Source organism: Medicago sativa, chromosome 7, assembly GCF_051527215.1.
Source record: "Medicago sativa cultivar Bolivia chromosome 7, Bolivia_mono, whole genome shotgun sequence".
NCBI lineage: Eukaryota > Viridiplantae > Streptophyta > Magnoliopsida > Fabales > Fabaceae > Medicago > Medicago sativa.
In genome coordinates this window covers 74,164,191-74,186,121 of record NC_140755.1, presented here as the reverse complement: position 1 = coordinate 74,186,121, position 21,931 = coordinate 74,164,191, and the positions used below count along the sequence as shown (strand labels likewise).

At 33.7% G+C, this 21,931-nt stretch overlaps 1 protein-coding gene and 1 long non-coding RNA gene across 2 annotated transcripts; one reads left to right on the top strand and one right to left on the bottom strand.

Moving 5' to 3' along the window:
- Positions 1-695: 695 nt before the first annotated feature.
- Positions 696-1,130, top strand: LOC146908382 (uncharacterized). The gene has a single exon (XM_085729265.1). It carries the CDS (start codon positions 696-698, stop codon positions 1,128-1,130), a length of 435 nt encoding a protein of 144 aa, XP_085585391.1.
- Positions 1,131-10,951: 9,821 nt separating this feature from the next.
- Positions 10,952-14,499, bottom strand: LOC146908381 (uncharacterized). Its single transcript, XR_015019709.1, has 2 exons — positions 14,340-14,499; positions 10,952-11,212 (listed from the first exon to the last, which is right to left on the bottom strand). It is a non-coding gene; the product is annotated as an uncharacterized LOC146908381 (long non-coding RNA).
- Positions 14,500-21,931: the final 7,432 nt, after the last annotated feature.

Below are 21,931 nucleotides of genomic sequence, written 5' to 3'. Positions count from 1 at the left end.
GGTGGGAGGAAAGAAGATGGCGGTGAAGAAGAAAATCTGTTGGTGGGGAGACAGAGGGGGCACAGGTGCCTCTAGGGAACAAGAGACCATGATGGTCAACATGACACCCAGGCAAACCAACCTCAGATTCAAACTGACCCCCACCCTATTGACCGATCATATGACCCCTGATGCTTTTCCAAAGAGGCCTCTTTCTATGAAAGGCCAACGATGGAAACACATCGTTGTAGAAGAGGAGAAGAGAAGAAAGAAGAAGGTGTGAAATTTTTTGAGAAAATGAACCATATTTATAGGGGAGGGGGTTAAAAAACGTGTGGGAGGCCATCAATGCCGGTCAAAAAACGTGTTTTTACACTTGACCACCGCCCAAAACGTTTGAAAAACGTTTTCTTTGTGGTGCAGACCACCGGCCTAAAGCTTCTGCTGCAGTCCAGAAGATATAATCCGGATTAGACATGCATTCCGGATAACGTATTCCGAAAAAAGACGATAATTGGGTGTCCCAAAGTGAAACTTGGGACGTTGTGTATGGTGAGGGTTGGTTCGGATTGTATAATCCGGATTGCTTCAGCATTGGATTCTTCTGTGTGGCATGCATTGCACCGACAATTTTTCTGGTCCACAGCGCCCAAATGCCTCTATAAATAGGGGTCCCTGATTTCATTACAAGTAAACTACACCAGGAAAAAAAATTCATGGAATTCCCTGGCTTTGATCCGAACACCAAGGTAACAGCAGTCTACTACAACGGTGGAACAACACCCCATCTGTTTAGGATTCGCGACGATGTCACCCTCTCCGGGCTGAAGGATGAGCTGGATCAAATCAACCGTCAACTCAACCGCATAGACACAAGGAGGGTGGTCGGTGTAGAATATCGATGTCCATTGTCCGACTCAGCCGGATCTCTTCGCTTCAGCCGGATGAAACTCACAAACGACGACGACGTGAGAACCATGTTCTCTGTCTTTGGTCAACACAGCGCTAGAGGACCGATCGAGTTGGACGCTTCTTTGGTTAGATCTACTGAACAAATTCTGAAAAGTTTGCACCGGCCCAGGAACTACGAAGAGATCAGAGCTCTGCTGGAGGGACCAGAGGAGGAAGAAGTTAGTTTGAATGATCCATGATAATGTGTTATGTTTTAATTAATCGCGTGTTTTATGTTGTTTTAATTGCGTGTTAGTTATGTGTTGTTGAATTAAGTTGTTGCATTATGTTTTAATTGCGTGTTAGTTATCTGTTGTTGAATTTAATTGCGTGCGGCGTTATTATGTTTTAATTTACGGCAAAGATGAGATAAAAATAAGCAAATATATGATTTTCGGATTACTAAATCCGGAAACCACAGGGCGCAAGTGTATTCCGGAATACGTAATCCGGAATTCCTCAGCACAGGGCGCAATTGTATGGACCACATTGCACTAAGAGTTTTTGTGGCCCACAACATCCAAGGACCTCTATAAATACATCCTCTCCAATTTTCACCTTCAATACCATCAAAACACACAAACACAACAAAGCAAACCATGCAAATTTTTGTCATCAAGCTGAGGATCTTTCTCATGCTGTTTTAAATATATAGATCTCTATATAACGGCATGATGAAGATCTTCAGCATGTTGTCAAAAATATATAGATAATCCTTGATGCCTCCTTGATAGATAGATAACTCAAAAATATCAAGAGGTTTCTATGAGTTAGATCTTGCTGCCTGCCAGATGAATATGTCATTTGGCAAGGCAGCAGGATCTAACTCAAAGAAATCCTCTTGAAAACACCTTGCCTTGCTTCATTGTGTTGCAGATCTAACTCCAAAGAAGAGGTTCTTATGAACTCGATCATGTCGGCCTGTCGATCGTAACATGTCAGTTGGCAGGCCGGCAAGATCGAGTTCAAATGCTCCTCTTCGAACCACCTTCCCAAAAGATTCATCATTTATGTTATTATGGTTTTTTTTAACTGTTTATTTGTCTTATGTTGCTTTTATTTATGTTATGTATCTTTGATCTATTTTTTTCCAAGGCATTCACAACGAAAACGATCCAAATAAAGGGTCAGGTGAAGTTCAGACTATATAATCCGGAATCACTGCATGCATTCCGGATCGTATTTTCCGGAAACCCTCAGTAACATTTTGGCCGGTGACGTTTCACCAAAGGTTAGGCCGGTTAGTGGAGTTTGAATGCATTTTTTTACGGTTTTGAATGTGTAACACGTTTTATTTGACTGTAATTAAGACCTATGACTTATATAAGACTATAAAAAGGCATGGATCTTCAACATTTTCCTTCATTCTTCTTCACATCCTTTCTTACATTTTCTTCAATTTTTTTAAGTTTTTTAGGTAGCTTTTAGGAGTGTTTGTGGTGTCATGGTCATTGTTGACCGGTCATACGACCCCTGCAATTGCTTTGCAGCTTATGCGGGGGTCGTATAACGGTCAACAGAGACCCTTGACATCAAAGAAAGACACAAAATGTGCATATCGAATTGGTCCGGATTTTATAATCCGGAAACACTAACAATCTGGTTCGGAAAATGTAATCCGGGCCAGGGGTATTTTTGAAATTTTTACAGGGCGCGCGAGGATGCCATAGGGTGGGAAAAGTAATACTCTAACTTAAATGGGTCGGGTCAGAAACATGTGCAGCCCAACCCAATCATCTATCTTCTTCAACCTAACAACACAAAGCTGCAGCCGCAAGAAAACGCAGAAAAATGCAGCCACACTTCATTGCCATTCCAAAATCGATTTCAAGCTGCGTTTGAGAGCTTAAAACTTGCGTAAATGTCCATGGTGTTCAAACGCGCTCATGTTACTTCGGTTCGTTGAGTTGCACGAATTTTGGTACGAATTCCGGCGAACCAATACGCCGACGAACCGCGAACCGGTTCGTGCGAACCAATTCGCGGTTCTCCATAAAACCGGCGAATTATGTGACTATGGTCTGAACAATATACTCCCTCCGTCCCTATATATAAGCACCCTTTTATTAGAGGCAAAAAGTGCTTATATATAGGGACGGTGGGAGTATTTGATGACATTAAATTAGAAACTTGCTCTTCAAGGTCTTCTTAGCATCATGAATCATGCCTTCCAACGTTGGCAATTGCAAGTTTTTCTGGTGGCAACTCATCTTCCTCATGCACTGCCTTGTTGTACCAAAATATCATAATAAATAAATATTTTCTTCTTTGAGTAAAGAGTAGATATGGTAATTCCTATACAAGTAATGTGTCAAACCCCTACAGGATAACAATCCCGTGAACAAAGCATCAAGAAGCTTCTCGAGTCTACACCCACAACATGTTGGAGATCATCCATGAAAAAAAAAACGGAAAAGAGTGATAAATTCAGAACAAGAAAAGTTCAAAAAGATTTTAAAAAGAAGTTGAATTATACATTGTGAAATTTACATCCAAGAATCTTAACTGACCTGAACAGTCGGTTCATTAACTTTAGAATGTGAATCAAATCACATGAGTATCAAACCATCGAGAAATTCTTGTGTAGGAACGAACCTAAGTATCATTCTTACAAACAACAAATTAAAACATGACACGTCACTTTTTTTTCTTTTAACCATGATTGGTGGTGGTGAATACTAACTGCAAATAATGGTTGAGAGAGAGGAGGAGCAGTTATTTTTCATTTACTTAAATTATTTCCAAATTATTTTAAAATAAAACAATGATGTGTCATGTTTTAATTTGTTGTTTGTAAGAATGATATGTTAGGTTCGTTCCCACACAAGAATTGCTCCAAACCATCAGTCCGTTTCTTTTTATGAAGGTTAAGCAACATCTTCTCTTCAAGCTGATTTTTCCAGTAACTGATTGCTATCAAGTAATAACGTCGGTTCAAGCCTAAACAGGAGAATAAGAAGTCAAATTTGGTACACAAATAAAACAGCGCGGAAGCAATACTTTTGAATAGAACTTCAAAATACTCATTTGGATAGATGGCCAAGGTTGGAAGCTATCTGCAGTGGGGTTCTTGACACAACATCATAATTTGGATTAATCAGTCGGAAAGCATCAATCATCACCTTGCCTATTGATTTAAAACCACGAAACTACGTAGCATACATATCATGTGCAACTTTCTAAAAATAACAGCACTATCTGCATAAGCAGGCATTGTCATGGCATGGTTCAAATAAATAACATAAAAACTGCTTATTATAAATTATGAAGTTGTTAAATTTTTACTTAAAAGTGATTAAATTTGGACTTTCTCACACACATCATCTTTCCAACATATGCAGCACAACTTTGACAATATACATATACTGATATAGTGAATCCAATAGAGTTTATGCTTATAAGCAAGATATATCCCGGTCCAAAAAATCTATGTCACCAATTTTCTCTTACTATCCCACAAATGTCACTCATAACTTCATATCTTCTATTGATTTTCATTTTGCCAAAATGGAAAAATGCTAATGTCATGTTATTAACAACTCAAGTTAACGTAGAAAAAAAAACTCAAGTTTGTGATAGTTCCCAAAAAATTTAAAGCGTAAGAACTAAAGTTTTTGCGAATTTCATTTTGATAGTGTTGAACACCTCCTTCCTTGTCAAATAATTGAAATTCGCCCACCATGGGAGCTCGTAAGCACTTATGATATTATATCCCAAACAATCTTACAAGCACTGATGTCATAAAATGAAGCCCAAATAAACTATACCTAAGCCAATCCAAGGTCAATATTCATAAACAAATTTAGAGAAAACACGTGCTAAATAATTCCAAATGCAAAAAAGTGATTATGTTTTTCTTTGCGTATCTAATTGAGGTTTCTAACTAACCAAGATTATCTATTGTTGTGAAAGTTCCACCAACACGATAAATGCACGGCACAAATAGGCTGAACATATCTTACCACCATTTAATATATCTTCTGAAGCTGAAGATGATATAACAATAAAACTGACACCAAATTTAGTTTGCGTAACGTTAACCTTCTTCTGTTGTATATTCATAATCAACAAAAACCAACAAGACCGAGTGAAATTCACAAAAAAATTATCACATATACATAAAAGAGCAATGTTATTTATCAAGAAAGATTTTATCAAGAAATTGTCCCGAAATTAATGTTAGCCAATAAAATCTCAGCCTGCCCGGAAATCATGGGGTGGTGGGTGTTATATATATTTTTTTTATGAAACTTTAATAAATAAGATTAAAATCTAAGGGTGATTATTGTGCCATGTCATCTTGAATTCATTAAGAAAATCCATTCTTGATATCTAACATTTTCCTACATAAAATAACCTTAATATCTTTAACTTGTCTAACAAATTTTATATATCGAATGGTTTCAGCGGCATCATTCTTCTATTTTTGTTCTTTTAATTTTTCATTTGTTTTTTTAATTTCATCTTTGATTTGCCTTCGATTCCAACCTTATAATCATTAACTTCACCAACTCATCATAACTGTCTATTAAACAAAAACAAAAAAAAGACACACACACAAAAAAAAACATAAAAATGTCAATATAACAACATATATCTATTTTCTACAAAAAAAAAAAATGGTTTCATCTTTAATATATACCATTTCGACAAAAATATACCTAAACTACCTAGATCTTCCGTACTAAATTCCTACCTCTATTACACCTATGACCCAACAAACTCCACCCTCTCGATTGTCTTCATAGCAACCCCACCAACTCTAGCTGGTTAGATTTCACGGGGAATAAACCCAATCGCCCCAACCATTATGTGGTGATTGAGTTTGTTCTCCATGAAATCCAACCACCTTCAGCTGGCGGGGTATCTAGTAAGACCACCGACAGGGTGGAGTTCATTGGGTCGTAGGTGTAGTGGAAGTAGGAATTTAGTACGACAAAGTCTATGCAATTTGCGTTGATTTTTGTTACTTTTGAGTTGAACATGTAGTGATTAAACCTTTGCTAAAATCATAGATAAACGAAAAGAAGAGAAATCGTATTGAAGGTAAAACCATTTTTCGAAAGGAAAAAAAACAGAGGAAGAAGAGAAATAGTGCAAACTATGTTGTTATGTTGTGTATGTGTGTTTTTCTGAGGTTGTTTTTTTATTACTAGACAACTAGATGGTGAAGTTAATGATTATGAGGTTGGAATTGAGGATTTGGAAAAAAGTGTAAAGTCAGAATATCAAGGAATTATTATTATTTTTTTTTTTGAAGGAATGATGTCAAAGATTATTAATATAACAAATTCATCCTCTAAAAATAGGTTATTCTAATACATTCATGATTTGATATGAATTTTAAAATTAATCGTTGATATTAGACTCTAAAATGAGTTGGTTGCTTTAACGAATAACATGAAATTAAAAAGAACACTTGAGAAATTAAAAGAACTGAATTAAAAGAATAATAATACCTTTAGACCTCAAGTTGGAACAATGATTTCCCCAATTATGCACACCTTTCCATTCATAACCGCATTCTCGTCGATTCATTTAAAAGCTTTATGAAAACCAGATGATTCAGAAGTTATGCACACACATTGAATCGATCCATTTCTTCCGGCAGTGTTTATCTGCATTGAATTTAAAAAATAAGAAGTCAAATCTGGTACACACAAATAAAACAATGCAGAAGCTATACTTTTGAATAGAATTTCAAAATACTCACTTGAATAGATGGCCAAGGTTGGACGTTGTATCATAGTTTGTGGATTAATCAGCCGGAAAACATCAAACATCACCACGACAGCCACTCCCTGTTGATTTAAAGCCTCAAAACCTTGTCATAGATAAATAAAAGTAGCATACATATCATGTGCAACTTTCTAAAAATAATATAATTTACATAAGAAGGCTTTGTCATGGCATGGTTAAAATAAATTACATAAACTGTTTAGTTTATGGTGAGTCTCAATTACTAATTGTCTTGGGGCTTCATAATTTGAAAATTAAGCACTTAAATACAATAGCTCATGCTGGAATTGTAAAATCAACATATTAAGAAGTACTCTCCCCACTATCCCTTTATCATTAATTCGAGATTGTTACTACATTTCCATTAATTCGAGATTGAATTAGAACATGAGCAAACTATTCATAATGTAGTTTGGCACATTCAGTTTTTTTATAGCCAAAGAAAATTAATTAAATAACAAAGCAAGTTGTAATAGTGCCAAAAGAGAACAAACACAGGGTCTGAACAAACGGTGAAAAAGTTGAATTCAAAACAACTTAGTACGTAAAAAAGGAAGAACTGAACATAACATAAATATTAGTAACCAAAAAGGCAACAATAAAGTCAACTCAGCCACGGTGCGCATTGTGTTGCAACAAGATTACACAGTTGCAAACATGGCTTCATTATCGACCAATTCAAAATCATCAAAACATAAAAAAAAAACTTTCATTCCTAAAAAATGGCTTCACCTTCATTAAGTATGGTAGGGGCGCAAGTAATTGTTGCTTTAGAAAAATAACACAATTATGGCTATGAAAACACAACAATTACTTATGCCCCCACCATTCTTAGTGATGATAAAGATAACTGAGAGTAATGAGAAAGTAAACGGGGAAGTAAGGTATTGTATATATAAGAAATGGAATCAAGTCAGATCCAACAAATAGGGTTAGCAATGAGAATGGGTGGCCTTGAACCATTCAATTCAACGCCAAAATAGGATTAAAATTAAGAGTTTGTTTTTAAGACTGAATCAACAAATAGGATCCATGATGAATATATATGACTATGACTAATGACTGTGATTTCTACTCTTAAATATCATGTTTTTGTTGCTAATCTGTTTCACTTCTACGAGTTACATTTTGTTAAAAAATATGAATTGGTAAACGATGTGGGTCCCCACGAAATAGTATGTTTTTGTTGTTGATACATTCCGTGTGTTAAATTTAACAATAATATTAACATCTTATTTAATTTACTAACGTGACCATATTTCTTTTTCGGTCTTGCAATCAGTGGCATATGGATAATTGGTAGTACACCACCTTTATAATTATTTAACAAATGTTCTAGGGGCGTTGTTTAACGTTCTCCTTTCTTTAATTACTTTCACATCAAACGAAAGAAGTATCTTCGACTTTAGATATAAGTAGAGCCAACATTTGTACTTTGTAGTAACTCCCTAACTTTTTGTTTGTACTTCAACTAATCAAAATCATACTAGCACCACCAAAAAACAAATCACACTAGACCGACGACATAGCCTAAGTTAGCTAAATAGACCACTTGGGTTGATCTAATGGTATTGGTTTAAGATTTTGGAATGTGTTTCTCCTCAAGGTTTCATATTCGATTCCCACAACGTCAATTTGAAGAGACTAATTTAGTTTCTTAAAAAAAGATTTAGACTTTTTTAAAAGCCTATTAAGCTGATTTTTTTAAGCAAAATAGGTTGATGCAGAGAGCATCAACCATAATTCATTAAAAAAGAAAAAGGAGTACAAGAAAGAAAAGGAGGTCTAGACCAAAACCTTTTTAGAAATTTACAAACCTAAAATTAGGTAAACCCATCATATTCCTAATGTACTCCCCCCCGATCTCATCAGGGATGAAAATATGCCAAGCAAAAGAGTTTAAAGGTAAAGTGAGACCTAGATTAGCCATACCATCAGCACAAGCATTTCCTTCCCTATACACATGAGAGAAAGTGAAATTAATGCTTCTAACAAAGGCTAAACAGTTATGCCACCTATTTCTTAGAATCCAAGGAACATTAGAAGAAGACTTAATCAGTTTCCAACCATAAGTAGTTGAAATTCTTGTTTTGTGCAATTTCCATAGCAAGAATAGCAGTCATTAGCTCAGCATGGTAAGCATTCACATTTCCAAGGTTTTGAGCAAAGCAACCCGGACACAACCCATCCTCGTCTCTGAAGATACCTCCTGCGAAAGCGATGCAAAATACAACGGGCACCGTATATGAGCAACAACCCCACCCAAAAAAAAAAAACACCATACTAACCCAAAGAAAATACAAACAACAAAACACCATCCAAAAACTAACAATCAACACCGCTCTGTATAATATGGTAGTTTTTGTGCGGTGTTGGTTGTATAATATGTTGTTTAAAAAAATGTTGCGATTATCTACTAGATCCTATAAAAGAATTGACACCGAATAATTGTATGATGTGTATATACTCAATCAAAAACTCTATGGGTACGGATTTGTTCACCTTTTTTTTTTGTTCACCTTGGAAAATTGCATTCTCCAAAACAAATTAAATTAGTTTAACCGTGTAACCAATTCTTCCATTAATTGACGAAATCATGATCCCTTTATTCATGTTGATTAATTATCCTTTCTATGCTATGACTCATGATTTTGTTTGTATTATACCTAAGAGTAATGATATATTGACATCCATTTGATGACAACTTTGTTGACAACCTTGTTTTTCTCACTTCTTATTGGTCAAAAACAATGGAGAGAGAAAAAGGAAGAGAGAGGATAACAACATAATGTGAGTATGAGAGAGAAAGTTGTCCAAAAGTTGTTAAAAAGTGGTTATCAAAATATCATTTCTCTATACCTAATATTGCCTACTTTTACTTAATTGCCCCATTTTATTATTTTGATCCGATGCAAGTAGGCTAGTTAGGTTGGACAAGACTTTAACTTAAATAGGTATGGCCTGCTTTAAATTTTGGGAAATGTTAACCGGTGCCCCCAGGGCACTAGTTAAGGATGTTAAAAGAAGAAATTCTAAATCAAAAAAGATACTTTTTAAGCTTTTAATGCATTGATTACACAACTATCAATGCTAATATTACTATATTTACTTCCTTAACCAGTGCCCCGGGGCACTGGTTAACATGACCCTTAAATTTTTTATGACTGTAATTTGCATAAATAGGCTTTTCTAAAAGTCTAAACTTGACATTATTACTAACCTAGTTGTGCTGAGCTAGGCCTAAAATAGGTTAGGTTAAGGTTATACCATGCCCTCTGTCGGATGGTCTGACTTGCTTTCATCCCTTCACGAGTTCCTATTTTCATTGCTTAATAAAAGGCATATTTAACGAGGAGCAATGTTATTTATCAAGAAAGATTTTATCAAGAAATTGTCCCGAAATTAATGTTAACCAATAAAATCTCAGTCTGGCCGGAAATCATGGGGTGGTGGGTGTTATATATATACTCCCTCCGGTCCTTATTATAAGAAACAATTGACTTTTTTGGTTCATTGTGTAAGTGATGTATCTAGTCCATATTTACAATAAGATGCATTAATTATTCTATGAACTTAAAAAGTAACTTTTTCTTATAATAAGGACCGGAGGGAGTATTTTTTATGAAACTTTAATAAATAAGATTAAAATCTAAGGGTGATTATTCTGCCATGTCATTCTTGAATTCATCAAGAAAATCCATTCTTGATATCTAGCATTTTCCTTTAACGAGTAACACATTCACCACCTTTTTTGTTAGTCTATATAATCATGATTTGCATGCTCAAGTATATATAGGGTACGTAATTACCAAATTAAAGTGGACCAATCAAAATTTGCTATTCATGAGACTACTATTTCTTTCTTAAGTTTTATTTATCTTATCTCAAGAAAATAATGGCAAACTGTAGTCTTATAAATTATGTAAGAAACGGCAAATTATTTATAAGACTTCTATTTTTTTTTATTTAAGTTCTTTATTAAGTGGATCAATCAACCTTCAGTCCTTCACCATTACTCCCTCAGGTCACTATTATAAGCAAATTTTGACTTTTTAGGTTCATTCAATAAATGATGTATGTGGTCTACAATATAGATCAAATACATCATTTATTGAATGAATCTAAAAAGTAGAAATTTGCTTATAACAGTGACCGGAGGGAGTACATGTTTGCATTTTTAAGGCCCCATCATCCTTGTTTTCGACATATCACAAACATAAACAAAACAAAAATCAACTTCATTCATCCTTAAAAAAAAAAAAAAGTTCCCAGGATCTCCATGGCTCAAAGAATGTTAATGAAATATTGCTGGACATCATGAAGGAAAATACAATGCACATTCCTAACTCTAGAACACAACAATGTCGAGTATCATTCACCAAATCTGAACAATGTTTGATGACATTAAATTGGAAACATGCTCTTCAAGGTGCTTCTTCTTAACATCCTGTCTTCCCACGTTGGCAATTGCAAGTTTTTTTGGTGGCAGCTCGTCTTCATCCTGCACTGCCTTGTTGTACTTGGTTGCTAAACTCGGCATCTCCTGAATTGCCCAAAAATCATGAAAACAATTCAGATTTTCTCCTTTGAGCATAATGTGTGTGTTCAATGGAGTCTGTACTAATTTTAGCCAAGGTTGTAATGACAAATGAGCAATTTCTTATCATACACCCACAACATCTCATACACAAAAATACAAAGCAACACGACATCAACAATCAAGTTTTATCATACTAAGCGGGATCGGCTACATGAGTCAAACGATATATCAATAAAAATAATGTTTATGGAATTTGTCGAACCAAGTGAGCAAAATCGTCCAATTCTAAATTTAATTGTTGCTCATAGGTGGTAAGACTTAAGCAGCGTGTTATGCCAAATATCTAGGATGCTAGCATACCTAGAAGATGATGAAGATTATGTATTACAAGACCAAGTATATCATATATATGATGAATCCAGATAAAGAAAAAATAAAGTTGAAATGTGAAGAAGAGAACAGAAAATAAATAGGTTAGTATTTCACACCCAAGAATCTTAACATACATGATCAGTTTATTTTTTTATGGGAACATACCTGACTAGTATATTCATATACATGTAGTTAAACCAAACTCATGTAGTGTTAAATTAATTTGAAGGATATGACCGGTTTAGTTGCGGTTTAACAAATGGAATCATTTCTGAGCCAAATAAAATAACCAACGTAACACGTATCATAACCCAATCCAATGGCTTCTTATCTCTTTAGCAATATAGAATTAGGATTTTTTTTACATATTATTTATAAGAAGAAAAATCGCACCATAAATATTTTAAGGCAAAATTAATTTAAAATTAATTTTCAACATAAATTGACAAGAAAAAAATGATATCACATTAAATGACTGGACATTGGATATCATACTCAACAATTTCGTTGGTTAAGACAGACTACTGGGATATTCAAGCGCAATTTTGTGTTTCATTTTCATCTTCTCATAATAGAGTTGGAATTGGCACCTGTGTTAGAGATGATGAAGTAAGATATGTACTAGCTAGAACCCTAGGGATAATGAAGGAAAATATGTACTAGCTAGTACATTAGATTGTATTATGTTATATCATGATTGTATCATGATTGGAGAAATCTTGAGATTGTATTATGTTATACATTAGATTTATGACCTCCACCTTATCAATGTAGACTTTGAGCTTGATTAAAGTCAATTTTGTCTTACTATCCCACAAATATCACTCATAACATAATACCTTTTGTTGATTTTCATTTTGCCAAAATGGAAAAATGCTAATCTCATAAGTACTTATGTCATAAAATAAGCCCAAATAAACTATACATAAGCCAATCCAAATAGGTTTAATATTCATAAACAAATTCAGAGAAATCACGTGCTAAATAATTCCAAATGCAAAAAAGTGATTATGCTCTACTTTGAGTATCTAATTGAGGTTTCTAACTGACCAAGATTATCTGTTGTTGTAAAAGTTCCACCAATACCACAAATACCCCGAACATATCTTGCCACCATTTAGTATATTTTTTGGAGCTGAAAATGATATAACAACAAAACTGACACCAAATTTGATTTTTGTAACATTAACCTTCTTCGGTGTTATATATTCATAATCAACAAGAACCAAAATCAAGTGAAATTCACAAAAAAAAATTATGAACAAATAAATAATATAATCTTAATAACGTTAACTTGTTTAACAAATTTTATATATCGAATGGTTTCAAAGGTATCATTCTTCTATTCTTGTTCTTTTAATTTTTCAACTATTCTTTTAATTTCATGTTCTCTTTGCCTTCGATTTCAACCTCATGGTCATTAACTTCACCAACTCATCATAATTGTCTATTAAACTAATAAAATACGCATGCACACTCCATAACAAACATAAAAATATCAAGGTAACAACATTACACTCTTTCTTTTCTTCCTCTATTTTTTCCTTCTAAAATTGGTTTTACCTTCGATACCATTTATACAAAAATCTGCCTAAACTGCAAAAACCTTCCCATACTAAATTCCTACCTCTATTACACTTATGACCCAAAAAACTTCACCCTGTCGATGGTATTCATAGCTGCCCCACCAACTCTAACTAGTTAGATTTCACAGGGAATAAACCAAATCGTCGCAAATTGGTGGGGGCGCAGATAATTATTGTGTTTAAAAAATAACTTACATTTAAAAAATAACACAATTATGGTTATGAAAACATTGTACCTTACATCTTACATTAAAAAATAATTAGTGTAAGATGTCAGGTACAACGTTTTCATAACCATAAATTTTTTAAACGTGAATTATTTGTTAAACGCAACAATTACCATTACCAGTTACGCCCCAACCATTTTGAGGTGATTGAGTTTATTCTCCATGAAATCTAACCACCTTGAACTGGTAGGGCATCTATGAAAACCACTGACATGGTGGAGTTCATTGGATCGTAGGTGTAGTGGAGGTAGGGATGTCTATGCCATTTGTGTAGATTTTTGTTACTTTTGAGTTGAACATGTAATGATTAGAACATTGCTAAAATCATAGATAAAAGAAAAGAAAGAGAAATTGTATTGAAGGTAAAGCCATATTTTCGAAGAAAAAAATAAAAACAGAGGAAGAAGATAAAGAGTGCAAACTAAGTTGTTACATTGTTATTTTATATTGGGAAATGTTAATCGGTTCCCGTGGTTATGGTTGAGGAAACAAATATAATAGTATCACATTGTAACTTGTGAAGACAACTCAAAAGTCTAAAAAGTTTTATTTTTAATTTAAAATTTTCTTTTTTTGGCTTCCTTAATCGATGTCTCAATGGAAACTGTTAGCATGTGTTGTTTAATGTGTGTTTTTTCTAACGTTGTTTTTTTTGGTCAAGTAGTGAGGTTGTTTTCTATTAATAGACAATGAGATGGTGGTGAAGTTAACAATTATGAGGTTGGAACTGAGGATTTGGAAAAAATGTAAAGTCGGACAATCAAAGATATTATTATAACAAATTCATCCTCTAAAAAAAGGTTGCTATTAATTCATGATTTGATATGAATTTTTAAATCAACCCTTAGATTTTAGACTTTAGAATGAGTTGGTTGCTTTAACGGAGAACATGAAATTAAAAAGAACGATTGAGAAATTAAAAGAACTGAATTAAAATAATAATACCTCTGGGCTTCAATTATTTAGTAACTAGTGGTAACAACGGTTTCCCCAATTATTCACACCTTTCCGAAGGTATGCACACACATTGCATCGATCCATCTCATCGCCCATTTAGATATAAAAGTTTTCTTCCGGCAGTGTTTGTCTACATTGAATTTGAAGAGTGATGATAAGGAGGACGAGTGTGGTTCAATATATATAACAAATGGAATGAGACCATATGGGTTATCAATGAAAATTGGTGTCCTTGAACGCCCAAAGAGGGAGGAATAACTTGTTTTTAGGATATGAATCAGTAAACGGTGCTAGGTCCCGTGATGGATCCATATATGACTAAGACTTTGATTGATGACAATGATTTCTACCAATTAAATAGGATGTTTCCATTGCTAATCTGTTTTACTTTTTTTTAGGGAAATTTGTTTTACTTTTATGGGTTAAATTTAACCATAAAATTAACCTCATATTAGTAAACCCAATCTCTTTAATTACTCTCATCTCTATTATGAGATGGAAATAGGGCAAATCAACTAACAGGGTCTGCGACTGAGCTTACTTTAGGCTCAAATCAAGTTAGGCTAGTTTGTTTTTTGAAATAGATTAGGCTAAGGGTTTTTAAAAGGACTACTAAGTTAAACATTTCATACTTAAAGCCCTAACGAAAGTCTTTTAGGCATATCACACCAACCTACGTAAGTAAATTTGTATATATTTTTATTCTAATTATATTGGATTGTATACTTGTGGTAAACATTTTTATCTTTTTCTTGATGAAAAACATTATCATTAATTTATTCATATTAACTTAAATTAGTTTTTTATACATCTAAATATACTATTATAAAATATAAAAGATATAGATTGTCATATAAATTCATACTCTCTAAATATCTTGTCAAATCTTCCGATGTAACATACTATCATTGATATATTAGCTCATTTAAATGTGTTAAATTTAAAGACTTTAAGATTAATAAGTCTTTAAGTAGGTTTAAGGTCATATTAGACTTTCAAATAAGTCTGTCTCATATTCGAAAATAAGCATATGACAATTAACAAATTAGGGATTGGCCTTGAAGTTTTTGCTCCGGTCAAACTCAGGTCTTGTAGAGTCTAGCTCAACCAAACCTATTTCCACTCCAAATCTCCACCTATTTACAAAGCTGGATTCTTTCTGTTTTAATCGGTTACTTGATTTACTCTCAGAGCAAATGATAGAAACAATTGGGCCTCTTGACATAAGTAGAGCCAAGGTTTGTAGTAACTAGCAACCCTCCCAACTATTTCATCAGGATTTTTTGTTTTACGTTTTACTTCTCCTAATAAAAAACTACACTTTTATCAGGATGTGAATAAGTAGACCGATCGACAACATATTTACTCATTCAAATCAAACTTGTTTTTAAATATAGAAGACTTTGACTTTAAAAAAAAAAACCTATTTAGCTGAAAAGATCAGACAACAACGTATACTTTTTTTAGGCCTACAAAATAAATATGAATAATAAATGTTATTACTATTATTATAATATTAGGTCTTGTATTTTGGATTCAAATATAAAAAATATCTAACTTTTTCAGTAACTAAAGCTTATAAACCTACATTAATTTCTCCATATAGTAATTTATAATCATAAACTAGAACTGAAATGTGATACTATACATAGTTTTATTCTCTAAAATGACATGTTAAATATCTAATGAAGTTTAATTTATATTTTTGGTATATGCAAAATTCAGCACATGCATGAATGGTAAATTTATAAATGTACGATGATAGATGAGCTGGTTGAGTTTGACTTAAGTCAAGTGTAGCTTCTACGGTGTGCGAAATCCTCATATCGCACATGATGCGAGACCCAGAAGAAACAAATTACAAAAACTCAGTTCTTAATGTGTTTTTGCTAATTTTAGTGGGCTAATTTGAGTTTTTTTTTTTAAAAAAATAAATAAAAGAAACCAAGTTATATACAGTAGAAAATTGCTCTTCTCACCATCAATTTTGATCTAAAACACTAGGTAATTACGAAAATACCCCAGCGGCAGATTGATGAGTCTATATTTAGTCTATTTTTATGCATTATTTAGTTTAGTTTTATTTAGATTTGATTTTATTTTATTTAAATATTATTTCCTTTTTGAATCTTTTTACTTCAATTGCATATTTTATATTTCAGGGACGAATATATGATGGAAGAAGCCTTGGAGCAAAAGAAAGGAGTCTGGAGCAAATTCGGAACAAAAATACGAAGATACGGAGACAAAAATATGTCTCCCACAAGTCAGAAGCTTGGCACGGCCCGTGCCAACATGTGGCACGGCCGTGCCACCTCCCAGAGCCCTTTTTGCTGCTTTTGCTTGAAGGCCAAGTTACTCTGTTTTAGTTTTACCGAAAAGCCCTTGTAGTTGCTTAGATTTTAAGTCGATTGTAAAGCTATAAATAGAGTAGCATTCCATCACAAATATTCATCTTTTGTTCTTGGAAATAATATGTGACAATTGCTTCTTTGAATAAAAGTTCATCTTTATTTTCTTGTTATATATTATATTTTCTTCTTCCTCTTCTTCTCCATATCTACAATAATATGTGACAATTGCTTCTTTGAATAAAAGTTCATCTTTATTTTCTTGTTATATATTATATTTTCTTCTTCCTCTTCTTCTCCATATCTACAATGAACGTGAGTGAGTAGATTTCTCTTGTCTTGGGATTGTTGGATAAGTCTAATGACATAATCCTAATCAAACCAAGCTTTAACCCTAATTTCATGTAGCCGTAATTTCTAATCTAGATTCACCGTTTTAACATGAATTAACCATTATCAAACTGTGGAAACGAAAGTGGAGGGTTTGATAATTGTTAATCCATCATCTCAAATATCAATTCATAATGCGAAAGCGGAGCTTTGATATTGGAACAAGTGAATCTAGACAAGAATTGCAAGGGCAACGAAATAGTCTTTGCAATTCTTGAGACATGTGTAGTTTCAATCCTAAAAGCTTCTTCTAGTAATCAAGTCAGCGAAATAGGCTTGGTTGCTAGGGGTAAACTCTCACCGGACTTGATCGGAAAGGTGAGGGACTAAGGGAAACCGGTCTTTAGAAATTAAGGTGTAAAACATGAAATTAGAAGTTAAAGTCTTGGCTAGTGAAGGACTTGTTGTTATGACGAACCAATGATCCCAAGACTCTTTTATTTTATTATTGTTATTTCTTTTAATTAAAAATCCAAACTTTTTAACCTTTGAAACCTTCATCTAATCATTATTAAAAGTTAATTAAATTCATAACTCCCTAGCGGAACGATACTCTCTTTTACTACTATTACTTCGATAGACCGTGCACTTGCGGTTTGGCCTATCACAGATCAACAACAACATTATCCTGCGGCAGTTAAATGCGACTGGAAGATATTTTCGTAATTTCTTGGTGTTTTGGAGCAAAATTGATGGTAAGAAAGAGCAATTTTCTTTATAGTGGCGTGGCCTTTTACCATTCAAAGCCCAAAGCGGGACTCATGCAAAACGAAAAAGGAATTTGACCGATCTAGACAATTTCCATCCAAGAAGTAAAGTCGAGGTTTATAGGATGATTTCTCAATAGAATCTTTGGATTGCTCATAGGCCCTTCAACCGATCGGGTCGTAACTCCTGATTGGATTTTTTCGTGTGTAAACTCATTCAAATCGTAACTCCTGATTGAATTTATTAAATAAAATGTGAGCAATTTGAGGGACCTATTAAACAATCAGCGGTTTTTACGCAGTACTCCTTTGTGTTATAGTTTTCTTCTGGTTCATTTCGTTGTCGGTGTGTGTTTTGTAACACCCTATTTCTAATAAGCGGTAAAACACGCGAATATACAAACATATTCTAGAAATAGATGCTACGTCTTCGAATAAACCACAATTCATACATGCATAAAGATCATGTTTACATAACATAGCAGCGAAACATACATATAATCATAAAACATCTCCAGGTCTCAACAAAATACAAATGTATTCTCCAAATCTCAAATAACAAGTACTAACTCAACTCCAAAATACATAGTCAAATAAAACAACATGCAAGAACTACCCTAGATCAGAGCCCTAATCTAGACACTTGCATAAAAAGAGGAACTCGACTCCTCGACATCATCAAGCAAACAAACTAAGCATCCTGCACTCCATCTAACCGTCCATACAGAAAGGTAGGTGGTAAACCACTGAGGGTTAGCATTACATTATCATAATCCATATGCAAACATAGCATTCAAGGAATCATACATATCACATATACAAAACCATCCCTCCTAGAATACTAGCATCACATGATTATTATCCCCCATCACTTACATTTCAAGCTATCACATTATTAACATGGCATAGCAAGCATATCCAATCTCTAAACAAATCATCGACATAAGTTCATCAATTATCAATCAAAGAAAGGATTACTCACCTTATTCTCCACTTAGCATACTTAATTCAAAGGTACAATTCAACATTTCAAAGTTATAAGCAAGTAATCATCATCATCAAGGAAATCACCACATCATATGCATATACATATACAACTCTCACTTCATCATTATTATCAAATTAATTATCATCAAATAGATTCACCAAGTGTATAAGCACAAACAAATAAGACATGCAATTAGAGCATAATTCAATTATTCACAACCATCAACAAAATCCACCAATGTACTTATACACCAATCCACACAATCACAACATTCACCATATTTCACCAATCCACAAATTCACCAAGTCATATATTCAATTATGACACGACTCATCAACTAATCAAATGCATATGATGCTCTAGACTCTTCTAGATGCATGTGGTACCAAATCACCTCAAGGTCGTCACCTTCGATGCAACAAAAACATCGTAATCACCTCAATTGGATATAAAATCCGCCACCATCAGTCATGAATGCATGAACATATGACTCGACTCAATGCATATGTTCATACAAACAATAATCACCTCACCATCACCATCAGTTTGCATACATGTGTTCACCAACAAGATCATCATCAATATTAGCATGTATGAATTCACCACCAACAATCAACATTTAACATGTTCAACAAATAACATAACATAAACATGTTCATCACCATTCAATTAGTATATATGCATCGACAACAATTCACCACCACTTGACTTATATACAATCACCAACAACATTCACAATACAAGCAACATATAGTTGTCACACATATATGCATCACCAATCATCTCCACATAAATCAACATATAGTTGCCACATTTCCACATAATTCTTTACAATCCAAAATAAAAGAACAAATACAACATATGATCACAAACATCATATTCATCACTCAACAACCATTCATACATCATCTCATAATCATATTAATCTATCCATAAAGGATTCATAAGCAATTGGCTCTCAAAACTCATTCTCAATCAAGTTCGTCTCCCAAAGTCACAACATTAAAAATAATAATTGGGCATTGAAGCCAAAATCGAGTAAACAAGTTTCAATGCCTCAACTAAGCATACCTCAAGTCCACATATAAGTGCAGTAGGTATACCTTGGCGTTTCACCGGCTAAACACGACGAAATCATAAAATTCACAAAGTTCGTCTCATGATATCATTTTGCAAAACCAATTCATTTACAAAACAAAACCAAGTTAGATCCCTTAAACAAGGTCATTTCTTTCATAAAAACACCCCTAGATGATTAGGATAAAGTTCCTACACTTAGGAATAAGTTTGGAAGCAATTTGATTGAAGAAAAATGCATTTAAAAAGTTCATGGTCAGACAAAATCGTAGTCCGATTTTTACCCATCGTAGTCCGATTTTTTTCGTGTCGAAACACTCCAAAACCTGGTCAAAATCGTAGCCCGATGCCAAAAATCGGAGTCCGATTTCTGCCTGACAGACAACATCAGATTTTCCAATTTTCACGTTTTCGCGCGTAAAATCCAAACCGTTAACCCGTTTTCGATGCCGTTTTCGCCTGCGCGCTCCTGACACTTATCTCTATCATAATCTACAGAAAAATTCAAGTTTCAACCATCCCAAAATCATTTTCCAAAACCTCACATCACACTCATTTTCAAAACGGTTAACACTCGAATTTTCACACGAAAATCCCGTTTTCTCCCAAACGACTCGACTAACAAAATCACAACATGAAAACAGAAATCCTACCAAGTTCAATTCATTCAACAACATCAAAAACTCAGTCAACATCTTCATAATTCAAAAGTTCATTTTGGTCCTTCACATGAACAACTTAGCACAAACTTCCCCAATCCGAACAACAACTTCACAAATGGAATACCCATGGAACAAACCAACAACAACAACATATCCAATTCAACAACAACTTTATTAAACATGAATTCAACCACAAATCAACAACAACATGTCACAATTCATCAATTTAAGCACAATTCACAATATACCCATTTATACATATCATGAACATGCAATTTCATCAACAACAACAAACTCATCACCAATTCATACAAAAACATATCATGTTCATATCTACCCATTTTGACTTACAAATTCAACAACAACAACACAATTATCATACAAATCATGTTCTCAAACATAACAACAATAATCATGCACAAATTTACACCAATTAAAATCAATTCATCAATTTCATAAAAATGGGTAAAAGAAAAAGTTATGAATTATGGTTGAATTCTAACCCTCTTACCTCTAGCACCAAGATTCTCTAACCCAAGCTTCAATTTAGCTCCTAGATGATGAATCCCCTCTTCTAGCTCTAGCCCTTGTTCTTGTTCTTCTCTCTAGCCTCTATCTCTTCTCTTCTCAAAAGGAAAAATAAAATGAAAATGTTTGTAACCCTATCTCTCCACTAACATTAGTTTATATAGGCTTCCTTAATTGGGCTTATCTCACAACACCTTAATGGGCCTAACTCATTTCTATTCTAACCCCAAAAATGTTACTACTCACTTAACGGTAAAACATAACACTAACGGTCACTTAACGTAAATAAAATAATTACTACATCCTTTAGTAACTTGGTAAAATAATAACTCTCACTAAACACTAAAAATAATCCTCAACCAAAATTACAAAATTACTCCTACTCTCAAAATGACCCTAAGTCCAAAATGACTAAAATACCCTTCTAACACCGAATCCTACAATTCCCAACTAAAAATACACACAGAGGCAAATAATCACACATGAGCACATATAACACACATAAATAAATAATAAAATATAACTAGCGAAAATCGGGCTGTTACATGTTTCGTCATAAGTAGATATATTTCAGTGCGTCCGATTCATGCTTTGGTAAGCTATTGTGTTGTTACTGAAACACATTTTTCATGCGTCTATGTTGCTACTAGAGGAAGATATGTTTTTGTGAAACATAGGATCGTTAAGGTAGGTGACGGCACCGTCGTTGCATTAATTTTTTCTTTTTCATATTGTCAACGAATGGTAATTTTGTAAAATAACTTGTATGAAATTGTCGAAATAACTAACTCCCTCTAGTCATATTTATAAAACAATAATTGGGTCAACAAAAGTGGACAATTTAGTTCAAATTTTTGACCAAATACATCAATTTTTG

Coding starts and splice junctions, on each gene's coding strand:
- LOC146908382 (XM_085729265.1), top strand. CDS start 696: ATGGAATTCCCTGGCTTTGATCCGAACACCAAGGTAACAGCAGTCTAC.